The 18,052-nt window shown below is 37.6% G+C and overlaps 1 protein-coding gene across 2 annotated transcripts in view; it reads left to right on the top strand.

Annotated features, from left to right (window-relative positions):
* Positions 1–3,587: 3,587 nt before the first annotated feature.
* The window catches only part of ATP6V1G3 (ATPase H+ transporting V1 subunit G3), a 32,918-nt gene continuing 18,453 nt past the window's right edge, over positions 3,588–18,052 (top strand). Inside the window, exons 1-4 of one of the 2 annotated variants that reach the window (XM_041772843.1) lie at positions 3,588–3,738; positions 7,054–7,178; positions 15,805–15,937; positions 16,619–16,736. In XM_041772843.1, coding sequence (XP_041628777.1) covers positions 16,655–16,736 — 82 coding nt within the window. In that variant the 5' untranslated portion in view covers positions 3,588–3,738; positions 7,054–7,178; positions 15,805–15,937; positions 16,619–16,654. The remainder of the gene's footprint in view (positions 3,739–7,053; positions 7,179–15,804; positions 15,938–16,618; positions 16,737–18,052) is intronic. The other variant, XM_041772925.1, reaches the window with a different exon arrangement.

Below are 18,052 nucleotides of genomic sequence, written 5' to 3'. Positions count from 1 at the left end.
GAAAGAAATATCATCCCACCTAAGAATTCAGATGAGAATTGTCAAAGAATAGTCCAATTACACCAAAATTTCTTGGGAATAATCTAAGGCCAACTTGAGAGAAGATTTACTTCAAACACCCAATTGGTCCTAAAATTAACCTGATTTTCTTTGGATATGAAAGAACCTTCTAAGGTCATTTGCAAACCCAGCAGAGACTTCTAGGATCATACTCCCCTGGAGCTGAATCTGAATCTGAATCTGAATCTGAGTTTGAAGAAGAAGAGGGAGGAGGAGGGGGAAGAAGAAGGAAAGAGTAAAAAAGAAAGAAAAAGGAAAAAGAAAGAAAGAAAGAGAAGAAAGAAAGAAAGAAAGAAAGAAAGAAAGAAAGAAAGAAAGAAAGAAAGAAAGAAGAAAAGAGTAGTTGAATTCTTGGAGGAAAGACAAAAAAAATCTGTTAATGTTCACCTTCCGGCACCCTGTAATTTTGTATTACACATCCAATGAAACCATTAAAGTGTAGAGACATACAGCTATCTAACAAAATTAATCTATTTAATTTGCACTTCAATAGTCTTTCAAAGTTATCAAACAAAATTTTCTAATTGAGCTAAAGAATTAGAATCTGTTTTGAACATATATTTTTAGTGTAACCTCTCTCCCTGTTCTCCATGACCATTTTTTTCCTCCAGCTTTTCTTTTTCCTAAATTAAGAAAGTAAAACCTCTGCCAGAGAAAATACTCTCAGAAATAGCCCACCAGAAAGACTCATGAATAAGAAATCAAGAGGGATATAAAAAGAAATAATATGATGATCTTGCCTTTGGATATGCTACTATTTCTGACTTGCCAGTTGAGAGGACTCCTCAGTTTATTTCAGGACTTAGTGTTTGTATTTGAGCATCTTGAATCTCCCAGATTAAGGGATGAGGAGTATCGTGTGCTTATCCTTTGTTTCTTTGCTCCTACTGAGGTCACAGTAAAGAGAAAAGAAACACAAAGAAGGTAAAAAGAAACTAAGGTCCATTCTGGCAACACCCAGAAGTTGCAAAGGACCTAGGTGTGAAAGCAAAACCATCGATGCAGAAAACACAATCACAAAATCTAGTCTCTTCCAAGTAAATATTTAGCTTTCCTTATTAAATCTGAATTCAAAAAAGCAAAAGCAGGTTGTATAAAGGGCTAAGGTACATTTTTCTGAGTGTTTCCTGGCAAATATAATGCTAGTGATTTTAGGCAGAATAGTCTAGAAGCTCTTTGGAATCAGCTGGGCTTTTGGACACTAGAAACTCAGGGCCAACAGGGAGAATTCTAAAGCATAGACTCAAATCCCTAAATCAGTCTGGAGACTACACTGTCTTCATGAATCCTTCAGATTGCAGATTGGTGGACAGGGTCCTACGTTCTCCAAATCCTACAGTAGATGAGTATTCACTGGTCTACAGCAGCAGCCCTGGGAATTGGCCTCCTGAAAATGGGAGACAGAGCATCATTGATAGTCTAGTAATTTTACTTAAAGTCTTTATATCTTAAAATATTGATAATGATCCTGTTCATTGTTATATTCTTAACACCTAGAATAGTGTCTATCCTGGAGTAATAGAGAGCTGGTGAATGAATGGATGGATGGATGGATGGATGGATGTAGTGCTTGCCTTGTGATAGACTCTTAGGTTAACTACTTTTTTGTACATCACTGCATCTAATTTATAAGTTTACAATCATTCCACAGGGCATTAGGTATCACTGTCCCTATTTTACAAATAAGATGATCTTCAGAAAGGCTAAGCAACTTACCCAAGCTAGAAAGAGCTGTCGGATTATAAAACTCCAATAGCACCATCCCATCTCATCTTCAGTCTTAAAATCAAGAACGATTGATGAACCATTTGATACCAGCCCTAATGGCAACAAAATAATTACCTTAAATTATTCTAAAACTGCCTTTGAAGAAAGTCAAATTTTCCTTTTTTTTTTTTTTTTTTTTTTTTAGAAAGAAAGGGGGCAAATGTGTGGTGGGGAAGGGGCAGAGGGAAAGAGAGAGAGAGAGAGAATCTCAAGCAGGCTCAGCAATGAGCCTAAGGTAGAGCTCAATCTCAGGACCCTGAGATCATGACTTGGGCTGAAATCAAAAGTCCCATTCCTAACTGAGTGACCTACCCAGGCATCCCAAATTTTCCTATGTTTACTCATGCATTCAGGTAACAAATATTTATTAAGTACCTACTGCTATATGCCAAAGATATTGCCAGGTTCTGGGATGTTATATACAAAGAAACCTTGAGTCCCTGTCCTTGGAGATCTGAAGAGACCCACACACACCCACACTAAAAATCATGATACAGTGGGCAGAGCACTTCCATGAGATGCATATAAGAAAGAGCTCAATATCCTCTTCCTTAAAAATGTCAAAACAAAACAAAAATCAATGTCAACTAAAACAGTACAAAGCTGAAAATACTCTGGTGGATTCTCAGGCAGAGATTCAACTGAGATTATCATAAAATAATGCCTGTTTTATCCTGCATTACCCTCACTGCCTCAGGTTAATTTGTCATTTCCAATTTTAGGAAATTGTTACTCATCCTTCTCCCAGTTTAAAAATTCTGTGTTTTTGTTTGTTTGTTTTTAGAGAGGGAAAGAGTGAGCAAGACGGGGGAGGGGACAGAGGGAGAGGGGGAAAGAATCTTAAGCCAGCCCCACGTCCAACGGGGAGACATCAAGGGGCTTCATGTCAGGACCCTGAGATCACGACCTGAGTGGAAAGGAAGTCAGTTGTTTAACAAATCGAGACACTCAGGTGCCCCCATGTTGTTTTCTTTTAAGGGTTAAAAACTCTGTGTTAAATTTCTCTGTTCTCAGATACTTCATTTTCTAATCTTTTGATCATTTTTACTGTTCTTTTTATATATCCATCACATTCATTTTAAATTATGGAGCCAAAAATTAAAATCATTCCCTTAAAAAGCACTGGAACAATGATGCATAGCACATAAAAGAGGAACTCTCCTATTACTCTACTCCTGTGTACATATCCCAGGGTTATGTGGATAGATTTCTATTTGTGCAAGCAATTCTTAAATAACATATCATATTCTTGATAGCCTATCGAGTCCTTTAAACTACACCAAATGCAATTTTTCTATTTCCTCTTTTTCTTTTTAATCACACTCCTCCAATTTCACCACAGCTTTTGGGCTTTCCCTGTCTTTAGAAGTGTCCACATGTTACGGCTTTTAGGTTTACTTCTGAGCAAATTAAAAGTAGTTTAAGAGAAGAAACAAGCCAAAGCAAACACACATAAATATGTAGATTCTAATTAAACGAGTCACTAATTCCAGTGTCATTTCTTCTTATTTACAGTAAACAACCAAAAACATTTGTCTGTTTATACTAAAATATCTGCCCTACCTTCTGGACCCTGCATTGTGTGTTTCCTGTCATGGTAGTCACAAGACAAAGATGCTTTATGGGAGCCCACATTTTGAAAAGATTATGAAACTATTTTGAGAAAGAATTAAATTATCATTCCAACTATGAGCGAAACACTTGAGATGCTTTTCATAGCTATAACAGTGAGCTGGAAACACAGAAACACATCCCCATTCAATCTTTTCCTTAAGTGAGATCCATCTTTGACTTGTAATTGCAATTCACTGAAACTCTAACAACAACAACAACAACAAAAAGATGAAGAAAATTAAAGAAGAAGAAAAAAAGAGAAGAAAGAAAGAATAAAGGAAAAGAGAAGAAAGGGAGGTAAGAAATAAAACTATGGTAACAGCTAAATTTTCTATATCCCAGGTATTCCTCCAAATATTTCGCATATATCAAATGATTTCATCTTCATAACTCAATTACTTTACAGTTGAGGATGCTCAGCAAATAGATGGCAGACCTGAGCTCAAGAGCAGCACTGTCCACTACAAATATATTATGAGCAACATATATAAATTTAAATTCTCTAGCAGTCACATTCAAAGAAGTCAAGAATTGGATTAAATTAACTCTTAAGCATTTTATTTCACACAGTACATTCAAAATATTATTTCGTCACCCAATTAATAAAAAAATGCTTTACATTTTACATTCTTTGATGCATACCAAATTTTCAAAATCTGGTATGTAATTGCTTTTGTAGCACTCTGGAGTAGAGCGTCACCCTTGAAGATCTTAATGGGCAAGTATGGCCAGTAGTCACCATTTTGCACAGGCTGCTCTAGGGTCTGGGCATTTTTAATGTATGATATTGGTCAATCTCAGTCTTTAAAATGATGAACCTTTCATATTGGGTAAGTATATTCAACTTACATAAAGATTTATCAATTCTACATAGTAATGCAAGTATTTTATTTCTATTTTGACTTGGGAGGAACATGATAGAAACAGAATTAAATGTTGCTTATTTGAAGAGAATGGGAATTTATTTCCTGCAGATGAGCTCAGTCACTCACATTTCGTTACATGCCTCAGTTCCACTCTTCAACGTCAGGCCTCCTTCTTTCTCCTTTTCCTACCATAACCCATTTCCTTCTGCTTGAGCCGACAGCTCCTCCTGCTGCAGACTGTTCTTCCAACCAACCCCTCCTTCTCTGGGTTTCTAACCCAGATCTTTTAGAGCTTCAGTTGGTTCTTGGGGACTCCCTAATAGCTCTGAAGGCTCTCCTGTACTAATGGCCTGTGACACCCACTGCAGTCAGGTGTTTCTTTGGCCAAGGGGAGATAACATTTTTGGAACCTGAGTCTCAGAGCTGAGAGTGTCCCAGAACACAGAAAGAGTGCATGGGGACAGGACCTGTCCCGGGGGAAAAACACACACCAGACAACCTTTCCTTTAGCTCTGGTTCTTGGCACTTTCTCTTTGATACCGAGATCCTTTTGGTCCAGGGCCACTGGTGAGTAGCTCAACGGGTGTTTCTTCTTTCCCTCTCCCATACACCTGTAAAGGGGGAAGGAGGTTAAAGGAGCATGTGGAGCAGTCCTCGAAGATTCAAGTACAAGGTCATAAAAGTGTAGCCTTGGGGGAGGTGAAAGGAAAGAGGAACACCGCCCCCTCCACAGCTCTCAGACAAGTTTCTAGTGAGGGAGGTTATGGGCAGATGGCGTGCAAATCAGTCTCAGTTCTCTATACGACGAGCTGGGAAACACCCTCCTTTCTCCAATCTTATGATGTCCTGAGTCTCCTGGGAGCAATCTTTACCCCAGCTGAGAACATGATGTCGCCAAGAGCAGCCTCATCCATACCTTAGCGATGGTTCAGCACAGGGTGTCCCAACCCCTTTTTACTGCAAAGCACTGCCTTGGAGGCTATGCATTTTCAGACACCATCTCAGGCTTTTACCTGCAGCTTGCTTTTTTTTTATAAGGGTGACAAGAGGTCAGGAAAACACAGCTATAGTGGCCCCTGATGGCAGCTGCCTACAAGACAGACGTTTGGCTACACTGCCCTCCTGCAATCACCTCCTGTCACATGTAAGCAATCCAACCTATCAGCAGGATACTTGGTCTTTTCCATGCAGATCCATGATTTTTTTTTTTTATTCCTAAATCTCTCAAGAGGAAGACAGAATGATAAGTAGAAAGAAGAGATGCATTTAATCTGACTCTTAGAGTCAGAATAAATGTCAAATCCTGGTCCTAACTTGACCTTTTAAGAGCCAAATGAGTTGGGCAAATTACCTAAGTTCTCCGCATCTGTATCTTCATATATAAAATTGGCAAAATTATGCTGGTCGAGCCTGCCCCGTGGTTTTATTGTGAGATTTAAATGAGGTTATATATATGAAAGTGCTTAGCAAAGTGTCAAGTGCTGGAAGCACTGTGAAATTTGTGGAGTTCAAGTCAATTAATTTGTATCACAAGAAGTACTGTGCAGGATACATTGATTTTCCATAACCTATAACTTCTAGGCTGATCTAAAACATCCCAAATTTTTAAAATGCTTTTTTATACCATTTCTTTCCCTTTGATATAGAGCTACATCTGAGAGACCAAGCGTGAAGGCTCTATTGAAGTTTACTACACTGACAAAAAAAAAAAAAAATCAAACTCTGAATGACTTGCTTTTCCATTATCTTGTTTAATCTTCATAAAACTAAGCAAATCTAATGGCGGACTTTGTGGTTACAGATCAATAGTAAAACAGAGTAAAGCAAATGTTCAAGACCATAGGAACTCTTCCCAATTGTCCAAGCTCCCATCTCCGTTAAGCATTTGAGAGTTGCCTGAAAGCCAAAAAACTGTAATACTCAGATGTTTTTTCCTTTTGTTCTTTTCTTCCATCTATGTCAGTGGTATTCAAACTTTAGGATACATGGGATTACTAGGTAGTAGGTTTTTGTTTTTGTTTTTATAAGCAAATCCAAGTGAACCAAATTTTACAGAGCTTCTAAGGGGTTTCATTCATATCCTGACATAGGCAAGCCATGGACTCTATCAGACACAAGTCAACTCCAGGGGTAAGACTCCATACTGCAGGCATGGTACTTCACATGGTCCTTCACATGGTGATGCCCACAACTGGCACTAGTAACAGCCACTTATAGGGATCCTTCTATATGCTGGTGATTGCAATAGGCATCTTTTATTTATTACCTCTGGTGCTTACAATGACAGAAAAAGGTGGATGCAATTACAATCATTTACAGCAAAAAACAGACTCTCAATCAAGGTAAGGGACACTTTGCAGCTTACATGGCTTGAAAACGATAGAGTCAAAACCTAAGCCCAATATGGATCCAAAGTCTATGGCTCTTCCTACCATGAGATACCACAATAATGATTATCTGAGTAAAATCTTCAAGAAAAACATCTCTCCTGGAGTAAGCAGCTCCAGATGGGTCAAATGGCCTATGTGGTGTTTCTGTTTGCTTGTCTGCCTGGTGAAAGAGGTTTCTGGACCTGTGCTCATAATTATGCTAACACTGATTAAGGAAGAGGTTAAGGCTTTTGGTGGTGCTCCTCACAAGCTGCTAACAAGAACTGAGTAGCCAGTCACATGGTCAGTATGATAAATGGAGTGTTTACTAGGAGCAGTCTTCACTGGCTCAGTGAGATTTTTCTTCTGCTTCGCAGAATATAATGCCAGGCAAGCAATTTTAGACTATCTGCCATTGACCCAGAAGAAAGAAGACTACACACTTCAGAAGGGTACTGGACAAAGTTGCCGTGATACCTGAGGCCGTGTGAAAGGCAAGAAGGTTAAGTACTACTTTCTGGTGTGATCTCTGTTTTACCCAAAGGCTAACGATAATAGTCAACATCTTTTGAGCAATTAATATATAACAGGCACTTTTCAAACTTGATTCAGTTTAATCTTTATGAGTTCTATGACATAGGCACTGTTTCATCTACAGCATTTCATAATGAGGCTAAATAACTTGCCCAACTTATGAGTGATGGGACTTTGATCCCCATTTCTTGGTCTTTTGGGCCCCAGTACTGAGCCACTCTATACATCTATGAAACATTTCTAAAGATGCTTTTTTCTCTCGTAGCAGAAACCAACTAGTCCATTAAAAAAATAATTACTCTTTCTCTCTCTTCTTTTCTTCAATTCCTTCTTTCCTTCCCTCCTTTCTGCCTTATTAAGTTTCAGGTATATATTTGATTAAAATGTACAGGAAGAGAAGAAAAGAGGTAACATGGCGGTGAATGTACTATAAGAAACAAATCTCCACAGACCTCTTACACCCAAAATTCCCATTTATTACCAGATAGATTAGTTGCAGTGATCATACCCCCACCCCGGTAGCTTCATATTTATTTGCTCACGCAATAATATTTGAACCCCTACCATTTAGCAGGGACCATTACAGATGCTGAACATAGGGAATGAATTAAGCAGGTAAAATCTATGCCTTTATGGAATATAGTATTCTAGTGGAAAGAGGTAGATAATAAACAAAAATATAGTAAAATAAAATGTAAGATGGTGCTAATGACTGGAGTAAAATAAACAGAGAAGCAAGGATCTGAGTAGGAGAAGGAGGAAGGGTCTGGCAAATTTAGATCAGATGGTCGAGGAAGTTTTCTCTGAAACAGAACATGAGGGTGGAGAGGAAGCAAGCCATGCAGCTATCCAGGGAGGAGCACTGCAGACAGAGAGAAGAACAAGTATATGGGTTGAGGCAGCAGCATGCAGGAGCAGGGAGGTCAGAGGGACTGGAGTAGAATGAATGGTGGAAGCCTTTAGATCCTTGGTAAGGATCTGATCTTTACCCAACAGGGCTAAGCAATCATTATAAGAACTTGAACAGAGAAATGAGATTGTTCTCATTGATTTAATAGGATTATTCCCACTGCTATATTGAAAACAGATTCAGGCAGGGCAAGAATAGAAATAGAAGAGCAGTTCATAGACTATGAGACATCATCTTTCAAGAGATGATGTGGCTTTGACCCAAGTATTAACGGGGAGATGAAAAGAAGTCAGATTCTGAATTTATTTTGAAGGGAGAGTCCACAGATTTGTCGAAGGATTGGATATGAGGAAGGAGTGAAAAGCCTTGCTTTGAGCCAATGTGTGAATGGAAGTTTTCTTTCTTTCTGTCTTTCTTTCTTTCTTTCTTTCTTTCTTTCTTTCTTTCTTTCTTTCCTTTCTTTCTTTCTTTCTTTCTTTCTTTTCTTTCTTTCTTTTTCTTTCTTTCTTTCTTTTTCTTTCTTTCTTTCTTTCTTTCTTTCTTTCTTTCTTTCTTTTCTTTCTTTCCTTTTCTTTCTTTCTCTTTCTTTCTTTCTTTCTTTCTTTCTTTCTTTCTTTCTTTCTTTCAGTAGGCTCCATGCCCAGCATGCAGGCCAGCTGAGGGCTTAAACTCACAAGCCTGAGATCAAAATCTGAGCTGAGATCAAGAGTCAGACACTTAACTGACTGAGCCACCCAGATGCCCCTGAATCTACCTTTTTTTTTTTTTTTAATGAGGGAAAAATCTAGGAGGAGGAGCAGACCTGTTGAGGTTCAGAACTCCATTAGGGCATGTTAAGTCCGAGATACCTTTTAAACACCCAAGTGAATATGGGCCTGGCATTTGGAGGGGGAGGTGCAAAGTAGGGATTTAATTTGTGAGTCATCAGCATAAAGATGACATTTAAACTCATGGACCAGATGAGATCACCCAGGAATATAGATAAAAGAGAGAAGTGGTCCAAAACTGAATCCTGGGTAATTCCAACATTCGCAAAGAAAGAAAGAAGAAAGGAAGAAAGAAAAGAAGGAAGGAAGGATGAAAGGAAGCAAGGAAGGAAGAAAAAGGCAAAGGCAAAGAAAAGTAAGGAAAGAAAAAGAAAATGGGAAGAAACCAAAGAAAAAGAGACTGAAAGGGACCTATGGGAAAGAACCATTTCAAGAGATCCAACCAGGAGTGGTGGAATGGAGTAAGAGAAACTGCAGAAATGCCTGTGCTTACCTTGCAGCACAACGTGGGTGCTTAGGATGGTTTCTTTCATCTGTTTGAATAAACACCCAGATACTGTGGTGAAATTTATTGTAGCAAGACACAGTAGAATACAGAGTTGGAGGGGAGGCCAGACGATTACACAACAATCTCAGAGCAACTTCCTCAGACTCAGATTTCCCACAGAGTCCACCTCAAGAAGCAACATGAGCTTCACTAGAAATGGGGAAGCCCTGTAACACTGCAAAAGAAACACAAAACGAAGACCTAAAGGGACAGCAGTTGTTCACTATTATAGAAATAATGGGGAAATACTGTCAGTTAAAATGGCCTCTGTCTACCACTAAGACAGTCCAATATTTCTTCGAAATTTGAAACTATTCTCATCATACTGATAGTCAACCTTCCATTACAGTTATTTCTATTAGACTTCCAGCGGAAGGCAAGAAGGGAAGTCTGACAGGTAATTTAGCACAGCACAGGTATTTAAAACTTTTTGTCGAGTGCATAAGTGAAGGTCAGGGTTTGCAGGCATTGAGCAAAAAATAGACAGAAGGAAGATGCAATGTACTCTTCGAGAAAACCCAAAAGGAACTTGAAAGGTCTGAATAACCCAATCTTGAGAGCACGAAATGATAGAATCTATCTAGGAATCAATTTGCATAATCTCACCATAACTAGGAATATTTTATTTCAGCTCTAAGCAACTACCATATCTAATCAAAATGTTTTCACCTGTATTACTTTTTTGCTACAATAAATGTTATCAGCTTGTTCCTTTGATATATGAAGGGCCCCACTTTGCAAAATGTTTGAAACATGGCAGGATCCCTGCTAAAATTTCTTGCAGTAAATAGAGTTCATTGTTGTACTTCATCTGAAAGTGTTCATTAACACAGTATCTTAAAAAATGTTTGGTGTCCACTATGTGCAAATCGTCGCTCCTGAAACAATCACAAGTAAAATGCCAACTTGATTCCCTTAAAGCTGATATAGTCTGTAAGTGGAAAAAAAAAAAAAAGCAAATGAAGCTTGAAGCTTTGGGAATGTCCTCTGACAGTAAGACCTAAAGCCCTGTAAAGTTCCAGATGAAGAAGGGATCAGTTAGATCTGAGAGGATCAAGGAAATTTCGTCCTTTAAAGTAGACATTAACATTAAGTTTTGAATGATTTTTATTCTAGGGAAATATGAGAAAGCTATTCCAGGAAGAAGAAAGAGTCTGAATGAAAGAGTAGAGAGATGTTTCTGGTGTTGACAACAGGTAGCAGGTGAGCAAGCTGGAGGGAGAGATGGGAGCAGAGCTAGAGGATGAGAGACCGGGAAAGGAGGGTCATTTCCCTACCTAGTGGTAGAGATAAGAAAACAGAAGATGGTCAATAATTCACTTGCATTTGCTTGATATATTACTGCTCAGCTCCAATGAATAAATGCAGTAATAATACTGTGCTCTGTAGAAGCACCCAGACCAAGTCTGAGAGTTTTGCTTAATGATTGAAGTTGATAGCTTTGAAATATCTAGAAGCTCCAGGCCTTCAGGAAACCAGGGATTAATCTACTTTTCACTGTTGATCAGATTCAGGGGCTAAGCCAAACATGTGCAAAAGAAGGAAGGATCATATGATTATGAAATATCATATGAAATATGCAGAGATGATGATGGAATGGATAACAAGAGGAAGTCTGAGTAGAAATGAAACTTCAAATAAAAGAAACCAAATATATATATATATATATATATATATATATATGGATATATATATATGCATATATACACTGAACACTTGCTAAATTTATAATTACAGCTATTCAAAATATTCGATGTTAAACTTTTTTCAAGTTAACTGCAAATGAAAATAAGAAGTGTTTCATTGTAATCCTTAACATTCAACAATTAAATTTTTCCAAAGGAAAGAGATTTTTAAGACTTTTCCATTTTTAACCACTTTTTTTGCATTTTTCACAAATAAAAAAAATGAAAAAATAATCAAAGAACAGAGATCTAAATATACTCTATACTATTTTTTACACTTCCTTTTTACAAAGTTGCTGTGAGTGATATATCCATTTCTCTACTTCTTCTGAAAAGCCAAATCCTATCTATTCCTTGGGATTTTTATAAAGATCTATAGCTAAGTAGCCAATTTATCATTGAAAATAATAGTCAGTAATAATAAAATAACACTGTATAACGTAATAAATAAGATAAATAATAAGTAATAGTATCAGTAAATTTTGTGTCTTACGTGGTTATACATAGAAATCATCAATGTTAATATTCCAGTAACATAGAAACCAAAAATGATTTATACGACTCAAATTAAATTATATTATTTAGTTTAATTTCTAAATTAAAAAGAAAAAATAGAATATAATAAACCAGATGACCAGGACAAGTGGTCTCAAATAAACAGAATAGAAAGAACTCTAGTTGCTTAACATGAGCATTCCTGGGGCGCCTGGGTGGCTCAGCGGTTGGGCGTCTGCCTTCAGCTCAGGGCGTGATCCTGGCGTCCTGGGACACAGGGAGCCTGCTTCACTTTCTGCCTGTGTCTCTGCCTCTCTCTGTGTCTCTAATAAATAAATAAATAAATAAATAAATAAATAAATAAATAAAATCTTTAAAACAAAAAAACAAACAAAAATGAGCATTCCGGGGGGAGAATCTTCAATAATCAAGATCTCAGTTAAGCCAAATCTCATTGTTTTGGTATTTTTATTATCAATCGTTTGAGCATCCAGCCTTTTAATTAACCCACATTTTCATAGTTTTATAAACAGAGGGAAAGGTCAATAGATATTCCTTGCTTTCCATTTATCTTTTTCATCAAGAAAAAAAAATATATGGAAGGACCTTGTTCCTGGGAATAGAACGCATTGTGCAGCAGGAAGATGATTGATCTTGAGGTCAGTTCAGTCCTTCCATGTGACCTTGGGTCTCTCGCTCATATTTTCTGAGCCACAGTTTCTTGACCACTAGTCTTGCTTATTTGACAGAAACCCTGTCTCTTTACTGATAAAGTCAATGTGATATGTGATAACCATACCTATGTGCAGTGCTACCATGAGAATCGAATGAGTTAACGTATTGAAATATGAAGTATAAATTGTTTACAATCAGACCCAGTTCTGAAACATAGTTGGCATTTTACTAGTGAATAGAAAAAGAATTGCTTGTCCATTGACACTTTCATGCTAGAAAATATTAAAAGCACAACTCAAAATCTAGATTATCAGCAGATAAAGTTCTTCAAAATATGATTACCCTTAAAGTGTAAATTTTATAAATAAATAGTCACATCAGGCATTAGCCTGATAAATGGAATAACTCAGTAATAGTAAGTTAAGATATAGGAATAATACACTAATAATATAATAAATAAATATGATAAAAATAATCCATTGCTTGTGTGATAAAGTCCAAATTCCACTGCCAGGCATCTGGCTCTATCTACCACCATATGGCCCACTTCTCCTTGACTTTCCCTTCTCGTTTGTTTTGCAATTTAGATCATAAGCTTCTGTTCAGCATAGTTTTATCTCTATGGAAGACCCTGTTAATATAATTTCAAACCAACACAAGTATATACTTATTTTCGCTTTTTTTTTTCACCCATAGCCCAGACTAAGATGAATACCTTCTTTGCTGTTTTTCTCTTCGGGGTGATTTTCCATCCCTTCTTTTCACTGGGAGGATAATCCTTTGTGGGTCAGGAGAAAACAGAATCCATTTCCCAATCAGTGATTTGAGAAAACTCAATTTATTAAGTCATGCCCAAGGTCTTTATCTCCTAAGTAGAGACTTCTTCCAATTTACATCTTTTTGTCAAGAAAAATTACGCAATGTCCTGTCTATATTTTTGTGCCAAGAGATCTTTCCATTAAATAAAAGAAAAAAAAGGCTGCTTCCATAAAATTAAAAATTACATGTTGTGATCTTAAAGAAAATATGATTAAGATTTTCTACCATTGATGTGTTCCCTGAATGTTACAGATATTTAGAAAGGGTCTAGCAACACATGAAAAAAATGCTCCACATCACTCTGCATCAGGGTGATGCAGATGCAAATTTTGGTTTGCAAATCAAAAGCACAATGAGACACCACCTCACACCAGTTAGAATGGCTAAAATAAACAAGTCATGAAATGACAGATGTTGGCGAGGATGTGGAGAAAGGGGAACCCTTCACACTGGTGGTGGGAATGCAAGCTGGTGCAGCCACTCTAGAAAACGATATGGAGGTTCCTCAAAAAGTTAAAAATAAAGCTACCTTATGATCCAGCAATTGCACTACTAGGGATTTACCCAAAGGATCCAAACATAGTGATCTGAAGGGGCACCTGCACCCCAATGTTTATAGCAGCAATGACCACAATAGCAAAACTACTGAAAGAGCCCAGATGTTCCTTGACAGATGAATGGATAAAGATGTGGAATAGTACTCAGCCATCAAAATAAATGAAATCTTATCATTTGAAACCACATGGATGGAACTAGAGGGTATTATACTAAACGAATAAGTCAATCAGAGTAAGACAATTATCATACCATCTCACTCATATATGGAATTTAAGAAACAAAACAGAAGATCATAGGGGAAGGGAGGGGAAAATAAAATAAGATGAAATCAGAGAGGGAGACAAACCATAAGAGACTCTTAATTAGAGGAAACAAACTGAGGGTTGCTGGAGGGGTGGGGGGTTAGGGAGTGGGATAATTGGGTGAGGGACATTAAGGAAGGAATTTGATGTAATGAGCACAGGGTTTTATATGTAACTGATGAGTCACTGAACTCTACCTCTGAAACTAGTAATATACCATATGTTAATTAATTGAACTTAAATACAACTAAATAAATAAAGGGTCTAACAATATGATTGTATCAGCAGCAACTAACAATGGGTAATTCGTTAGTTTCGTTGAACATCTAGGTTATTGAGAAGCTGTCATGACTACTACCCAACGTTACATAAAGGATTCTGATAGGAGTAGGAGAACATTGTCAGACTAAAATTTAACCAAGGCATTGCTGAGTTCCAAGTGTTTGAATTTGCTAACAGTACAGTTGGCCCCAATGTGAATCATCAATATACATTACCCGGTGGTAGTGGCAGGAAGTGATGTCAAGCATTTTACGCATTTCACGTAATATATATTTTCTGTTCTAAATAGACGTCTGAAAGTATTACGTCCTCTAAAATGACTTGAGTTACATGCAGATTCATGTTATACTATTTCTGTAAACCGGTTTTAGTGAAAAAAAAAAATAAAGCACACAGGAGAGGATGAGAATTAGGCCACAAAGGTGTTCCTTGTGGACTAGAACAGCCTTTCTGGTGAGTGATTAAGTACCTTGTTCAAATTATGACAAAATCATATCTGTCTCTTCAAGCTTTTAGGAGACATTGAATTTTCCTATATCAGTGTGAAGGATTATCTTTCTCACAAAGTCCTTCCTATTTAAGTCCACTCCAGCAATCTCATTCTACCTGAATTATCCTTTCTTGATAATTCAAGATTGGGCCTCATTCAGGGAAATGCATGCAGGAGATAGTCGATAAATACTGTTGGTACAAAATTAAAGCAAGATTCTTCTCATAATCGTTAACTTAACCATTCAGAGAAATCATTGATGGTCTCCATCCCTCTGTGACTATAAAAATACTAACTGATGCCTAAAACAAGCTCATCCTGATGCTAATGAACTAATCTCCAGTTTGCCTTCACTTCTCTTCCTATGGGTTGAAGTATCTGTTTACCAGAGCCATATCTGTTCACATATCTGTTTATTCCAACTACACTAATTATTGTAATTATGCAATAAAAACTAAATTTTATAAACTGATTAAATATGAATGCAAAAAGAAAGAAAGGTATTCCTGGGAAAAAGAGCTATTCCTTTGAGAAAGATTTACTAAAGACAATGTACACATAACGCTGTGCCACAGGCATGGGTGATGGGATAACTCTAAACTATTAGGGGAAAGTTATTAAAATCTTAAAGAGGAGCACCTGGGTGCCTCGGTCAATTAAGCATCTGCCTTCAGCTCAGGTCATGATGCCAATGTCCTGGGATGGAGCCCAACTTCGGGTTCCTCTCTCAGCAGAGTCTGCTTCTCCCTCTGCACCGCCCCCCACCCTCCACTTGTGCTCCTCCTCTCATTCGGCATGCTCTCCCTCTCTCTCTCAAATAAATAAATAGAATCTTTAAAAAAAAAAAAAAAGCTTTAAAAGATTTAGCTCTCAGATTATTTTACAGTTATCTTGAAATCCAGACACCTATAGAAATTCAACCCGGTGTTTATAGCTAAGGCAATTAAATTGTAGTGAATGGAAGCAATAATGCGGTCCTAAATCCCAATTTGCAGACTATTTCAGGAAAAAAAAATCGATGATAAGTCAAAAGATTAACCTTTCATTGCACATAACAATTTTAGGTACATATAAATGAGATTTTACGATTCTCGACTGTGATCAACATTCTCCTTTGTCCCCATCACTACTGGATTGAATCAAATCAAGCGAGCTGGACTTCACTGTACTATCTTAGGACAACACCCAGTAGAAGCAGTGAGTAATATAAAATGCATGCTTAGATTGTTTTAATTTAACCTCAAAACCTACCGTTATCATTTCCCTTCATGTTGATTTTGTCACCGTACTAAGATCTCCCTGGAACTCCAGCATCCAGCGTTACTAAAAAAGCAAAACAATGCCCTGAAGAAATCTTTTCATTCCTATCACCTGAGGCCTACAGAAAGAAAAAAATAGATTCCTAGCCTACCTTCTGTGTACAAAGCCAGAAAATCTCCTTCCTAGCAAAAGGTTAATAAAATTTGCCCTCAGCAGATAAATGAATCTCTAGAAACAAATAAAACACTAAAATCAGAACTGCACGGACAAGGAACAGAGAAATGTCTTGCAACTTGAAAGAAAAATTTGGTAAACAGGTCAATATTTGCTGGAAGAAGAAGGAACCTAATTTTCCAGAAGGTATCTTACTCATTTTTTATTTATCTCTCTTATTTCATAGCAAAGACTGAAATTGGCTGAAAGGACAAGTTTGTAGCTTCCTCATTTTGACTTAACTTGTTTTTCTGGATTCTGCCCTTGGGCTCTCCTTGGGGCCCAGCTCTCCGGCCCAGTCAGGCCATTTTGAAACAAACACCCACGTTTAGAACTCACCGTTGACACAACAACTGGGGTTATGTGGTGATTTCTAAAAGGATAAATAGATCCACCACTTTCCAGATTTCACAGAAGCCACCGAACTCGAAGCAAGCTGCCATGACCAGCCAGTCCCAGGGGATCCACCAGCTTCTTCAGGCAGAAAAAAGGGCCAAGGACAAGCTAGAGGAAGCCAAGAAGAGTAAGTCTCCATGCTGTCTGACCCATGAGGGATTTGTCACAAAAGGGGTCAGGTGGGTGCTGTGAAATGAGCATGGACCTTCGAGGCAGGCCGACTCTGGTTCAAACCCTGGCATTTCCACACTCCCTCAGAAACTTTGGCAAGTTCATTGAAACTATGCAGTTGGGACTCCTGGTGGGGCTCGGTGGTTGAGCCTTTGCCTTTGGCTCAGGTCATGATCCCAGGGTCCCGGGATGGAGTCCCACATTGGGCTCCCCATGGGCAGCCTGCTTCTCCCTCTGCCTGGGTCTCTGACTCTCTCTATCTGTGTCTCTCATGAGTAAAAAAATAAAATCTTTAAAAAAGAAAGAAAGAAGCTTTGCAGTCATATGTCCCTATGGCCAGAGTAGGCACAAAATTCTCTAACTCAGAGCCTTTGGCGAGGTCATGAGCTCAATGAAATCATAATGGAGATTGAAGTCATAGGGAGATATGACCTTAAGCCTTGTCCCTGCAACTTCCTTAATGTTGCCACGCCTCAGTTTCTCAATATTGTGAAATGGTTAAGAGATAGACATCTTTCAGACTGAATCTACTTACTAGTGAGAGAACTTGAGCAAGTTTCTTACCCTCTGTAAACTTCAGTTTCTGTTTCTGTAAAATTGTGATAATTAACATTTATCGGGCTCATTCCCATCCCTCTCTTCATGGCTTTTAATATCCAATATTTTAATAATGTTTCCACGTTATTCTCATTTTCTAACTTTCTTTGTATTTACTCATGCATCTATATATTAGTACAGAATGTTCTCAATAAATGTCAACCCCTTTCCTACTCCCTTTGATATTCACCACAACCATATGAATGAGATGTTACTATTATTTCCATTTTATGTATGCAGAAACTGAAGTTCATTATTTGTCAAAGGTCATATTTAAAAATAGAAAACACCATGCAGGCACCACATTTAATGCTTATCTTATTTATTCCTCATACCAATTCTTTCTGCAGAGATAAAAAGTGTTGCTTAGATAAATTATGCAATTTGCCCAAGGTCACCCAGAGAGTAAGTGGTATAGACAAGATTTGGACAGAGTCTGACCCTCAAGCAGAGATCTTAACTGTACTGTACAAAATTTACATAATTTTTATTATGAATAAACTAACACGTTGTAGATCAACGACTCAAATTCAAGTTCCCTGGGACAAGACCTATGTTTTTTACACTCTCTCATATCACATCATAACTTAATCTATAATAACTTGTGCCATTTATCTTCCTAATTGTATGTCTTGCATCTGCAATTTATTTATTTATTTATTTTTATAATAAATT

Source organism: Vulpes lagopus, chromosome 1, assembly GCF_018345385.1.
Source record: "Vulpes lagopus strain Blue_001 chromosome 1, ASM1834538v1, whole genome shotgun sequence".
Classification (NCBI taxonomy): Eukaryota; Metazoa; Chordata; class Mammalia; order Carnivora; family Canidae; genus Vulpes; species Vulpes lagopus.
This window is presented reverse-complemented; position numbering and strand designations above follow the sequence as displayed.